General features: G+C 36.3%; 1 protein-coding gene across 1 annotated transcript; it reads left to right on the top strand.

The window, feature by feature from the left end:
* Positions 1-3,321: 3,321 nt before the first annotated feature.
* LOC120197857 (transcription factor DIVARICATA-like) lies at positions 3,322-4,466 on the top strand. Its single transcript, XM_039199252.1, has 2 exons — positions 3,322-3,863; positions 3,949-4,466. Exons 1-2 carry the CDS (start codon positions 3,478-3,480, stop codon positions 4,376-4,378), a joined length of 816 nt encoding a protein of 271 aa, XP_039055183.1. The 5' UTR covers positions 3,322-3,477; the 3' UTR covers positions 4,379-4,466.
* Positions 4,467-4,833: the final 367 nt, after the last annotated feature.

Below are 4,833 nucleotides of genomic sequence, written 5' to 3'. Positions count from 1 at the left end.
GAAGGTTTGATGTATCCGTCTTCTATAATATTCCATACTACCATGTCACTTGCTTGAATGAAATACATCATATTCTTCCAGTAAGCATAATTAGCTCCATTGAAGAAAAGAGGCTTGTTGACGGGCAATGAATCAAGACCGAAGTCGGAGTTTGAAGTGGAGGTCGTTGATAACTTGATTATCGATGTAACTCTTCCCAAATCTACTAAAGAGACGATTAAACCTTCAAATGATTCAAGCTCTGATGTCAATTATTGAGTTAATCGATCGACGAATATGGCCAAGAGGGGGGTGAATTGGTAATTAAAATTTGGTGGAGGCTTTTGCAAAAAATTGAAAATATTTGCACAACAATTTAAAGTGGTTCGACTTTCTCAACCAAAGTCTACGTCCACTACCTTAGCTTTCCACACTAAGGATTTTCCACAAATTCACTAATTTGTCTTTCTTTTGAGGACAAAGAGTAACCTTACAAATCCCTCAAGAATTATACCCTAAATTCTTGAGAACACTCTCTCACAAAGAGAACAATACAAATTTTGAAAACTTACAAGAAAATCCTCACAAGGCAAGATGTTTGCACAATTCTAGAACAAAGAAAGAACACTCAAGAATAATACAATTAAGCTCAATAAGTGTTCTTGAAAGAAAAAATGAATATTGAATAAAATAGGCTTGAAAATGCTCAAACTTGAGGTTTGATGTTTTCTCTTTGATTCTCTCTTGATTCTTGTTGATTGTTGTTTCTTGTTGTTGATCAATGGCTTCTAAGGTTGATTAAATACTCCTTCAATTGATTCTGAACGTTGGGGATGATTAGTGAAGTCAATGGAGTCGTTTAAGTGTGAAAACAATTAATAAAACTGCTTAGAGCGTGGGGGGAATCAGTACCCCCTCATAGGGAATCGATTCCCTTAGTGTAAAATTCAAATATTTCGACCGTTGAACAGGGGGAATCGGTACCCCCTTGGGGGGAATCGGTTCTCTCCGAGCATTATGTTATTTCTCGGAGCCAAACCATTAAGGGGGAATTGGTACCCCCTTGGGGGGGAATCGGTTCCCTCTGGACAATCTGGAATTTTGGCTTATTTTTGGTTCGAAATACTTTGTAAAATTGTTTTGAGAATATTTTAAGATTAAAACTTAATTTTACACTTTGGTAAGGTTTAAAATGATCTTTGAAAGACTTGGAGTAATATTTTGATATTCGAATAAATTATATCGAATATACTTAGAAATTCTTTTGTAAAATCTTAAAATTCATTTAACTTAATTTGTTATATCGAAACATCAAAATGTTTTCAACAAATATAATGATTTATTGGTTATTTGTTTTATTGGAAAAATGAAATATGTATGAAGTCTATATCATGAAACTACTGATTACTACTTGAATTGTTTTATTGGGACACTATCTAGGTAGGTTGGAGTATGGAGGTTCAACTCTGATCAAACTGGTAATTCCTTACGGACCTAAAGTGACCTTTGGGTAGGCTCTAAGGCCCCAAGACACTCCCTTAGTATGGGGATTATATTTTGGTGTACGGGTGGAGGGCATTTATGTGATTTATATAACCACATTGTCATTTTTACAACATTATATTGGATCATGGTTTTGATATTAAAGTTATTGCTCAATCTAAATTCTACTGGATACTATATGGATAGGAGTATGGAGTACGGAGATTCAACTCTGATTAAGCTGGTAAATCCTTACGGACCTAAGGAGACCATTGGGTAAGCCCATAGGCCCCAAGGTATTCCCTTAGGGTGGCTCATTTGTTGTGTGCTTAGGGTAAGTCCTTATGGATGCAGTTCTGGGGGACTGAATATAGAGTATTCGGGTGGATGATATTATAGTGATTTTAATACAAGTTTTACTGAAATAAACTACTAATGTTTTTAAACTATGATTACATTTATTCTGGTTTGGAGGGAACATAGTAGACTCGTCATCTCAATCTCTTGAGTCTCTCTCTGAGTATTTTCTTTAGATTTTGATTTCCTGACTGTTACATGAAGAAATGATTAATGAAATCTGAGCTTGTCAGTAGAACCTGATGATGTCTGTATCGTTAAGAAAATTCATGCTTTACTTATACATGATGACCTATTGTATTCATTTGGTAGTTCTGTATTACTGAACTTCCCAAAGCTCACTTTTTATTCACCATTTAAAGTTAAAAGAATCGATTCAATGCAGCTAACAACTTCAATATTGGGAGTTCCTTTGGCTTTGCTTGCAGAGTACGGTATAATGTGTAATTAGGGGGCATGTAGGTCACATTTGATTTTTTTTATATACTGAGTATGGAACTTATATGATTTTAATTCCATTTGTAAAATACAAATGGTTTTCTGAACTTGTATTTTATTTATAAATTGTTTTATGATTTTACACGTTTTAACAAAAAAATTTATTTTTTTCCTGGATTTTTACCGTGGGTCGCTCCGGTAGCCCTAATGTGACACTTCGAATCGGATCTGGTCACCCGTATCAATATGATGGTGTTACATATGGGATAAATTTTGGAATGCATAAAATGAATAATTCAGAAATGCTCAGGTAACAAGTAAGATTAGCAGTGGGGGACGGCAATTGATAGCAATTAAATCCATCAAAGAGATCCCATTCTTGCCTTGGGGAGAAATATCAAACAACAGTCTTCATTTTTCCAGCTACCAACCCTATCAGATAAAGTGTTTTGCAGGTTTTGTTCAGCAACAAACAAAACCCTATTTCCGTAGATTTGATTAGCCTACTTTAGAATTATAGGTGATATCTAATCATTTTGACTTTATATATTTCTTTCAAGATTGATTTTGTTCAGAAATGTTATAAGATAGTATCTTGTTATAATTTTCTTAAACTTTTGACAACTTATACATACCTTACAGATCTAACTAATTGAATTAAAAATGAGAACAACATTCTATTTATCGTTGACCCCACTCAATTAGTTCTGGTTGGGCATATTAACAGGCACACAAAAGGGACAGTAGAATTTTGTCTCTAAAGGTTTGGATATAATAAAGTTTTTGTTTAGAAACAAAAGCAACATAAACTATAAAACATGTCACGTGTGCCACTGCTAAAATGTCAAAAACACTCCGAGCTGTCAGCCCCACTTCCGTTCACCAACCAAAGTCAAATGCCGATTCCGAATGGCTTTGCTTTTGCAGCATCAGTGCCCACAATCTCTATTTTTACCAATCAAAACTCGGCACCTTTGACCCTTCATACACACATAAGCAGTAAAAGCTAAGCTCAAACAAAGGTGCTGCCACATTTCTTTTCCGTCCTGGAGATTTGGAAGGTTAATTAGTACTTTTCAAGATTCCTCACTTTAATCTTAGGTCAAAAGCAAGGCATCTCGAATCCCATTTAAATGCTTTCATGTTTGGTCATTTAAAACAGTCATTTCTCTGCCATCTTTCTTTGTGTTTTTTTCTCTTTGAACATTTTCAATCAAACAGATGAATAGCGGGCTCCAGATTCTGTCACCAGCCTCTTGTTTACATGCTTCCAACTGGTTGTTTCAAGAGAACAGAGATATAAAATGGACTCACGAAGAGAACAAATGTTTCGAAAATGCTCTGGCTTTGTACGATAAAGACACCCCTGACCGATGGTTTAAGGTGGCTGCAATGATTCCTGGGAAAACTGTGGCAGATGTAATCAAACAGTACAGAGAATTGGAAGAGGATGTTAGTGATATCGAGGCAGGGCTGATACCAATTCCTGAATATATCAGTGGTTCCTTTTCGTTGGATTACACTCCAGGTGGAAAAAAAGGGACTGCAACTCGACCTTTCGATCAAGAAAGGAAGAAAGGGGTTCCATGGACCGAAGAAGAGCACAGGTAAGTGGTAATTGTTGGCCTTTCAATGCTTTACTCATGCTCCTTTAGGCGTCTCATGATGTTTCTTTTGGATGATCAATGACAGGCAATTTCTAATGGGACTTAAAAAGTATGGTAGAGGGGATTGGAGGAGTATTTCACTCAACTTTGTGACATCTAGAACACCGACTCAAGTGGCGAGTCACGCTCAAAAATACTTCATCAGGCGGCTTACCGGAGGGAAGGAAAAGAGGCGGTCAAGCATCCATGATATCACGACGGTTAACATCCCGGGCGATACACCGTCTACTCCCCTTGATCATTGCAAGCCTTCGTCTCCTGATAATTCTTCTGCCGTAGCCAGGGTAACAACTACAGAGCTGTTTGATTTCGAGTGGAACCGACAAAATGGAGCAGCAGCTATTGTTTTCTCCCCTTCCTGCCGGTTTCCTCCATATGGAACCAAGCAAGAAGAACACAATTTGCGAAGTGGAGCTCCGATCGGATCTCAATTCGAATCACTCGACACTCTTTGACAGATGCAGTTGATGCAACGCCATGATAAAGGAGTTATGTGTAGGTTTCGTTATTAATTAATGAGATGAAGATCAAGTCTAATAGACATGTAAGTTAGCTTTGTCATGCTGGAATGAACATAAGATTTTATATTAAGAGTGAGAATTTAAAAATTTAGAATGTGTGAAATTAAATTATTACTCAAAAACATAAAAAAAACTTAAATTATATAAAAATCTACCCGGCTCGATCCATCCTTGTGCCCATGTCACGTGTGTAACCTTGAAGATGCAATATGTCCAAATCATAGTTTATTTGTTTAAAAAGAGATCAGGCAGGTGTTTTTATGATTTATTATTCACATTCTGTGTCATTGAACCTAAAAAAGGAGGTTGATAAAAAGACTCCAATAATTCATATTTCTTTGCTTCAATACCCATTAGAACATCGATAATTGAGGGATCTTAGTTCATCA

The sequence above is a fragment of the Hibiscus syriacus genome, unplaced genomic scaffold, assembly GCF_006381635.1.
Source record: "Hibiscus syriacus cultivar Baekdansim isolate YM2019G1 unplaced genomic scaffold, ASM638163v2 tig00117056_pilon, whole genome shotgun sequence".
Taxonomy (NCBI): Eukaryota; Viridiplantae; Streptophyta; class Magnoliopsida; order Malvales; family Malvaceae; genus Hibiscus; species Hibiscus syriacus.
The sequence above is the reverse complement of the archived record's forward strand: the minus strand, read 5'-3'. Positions and strand labels throughout refer to the sequence as shown.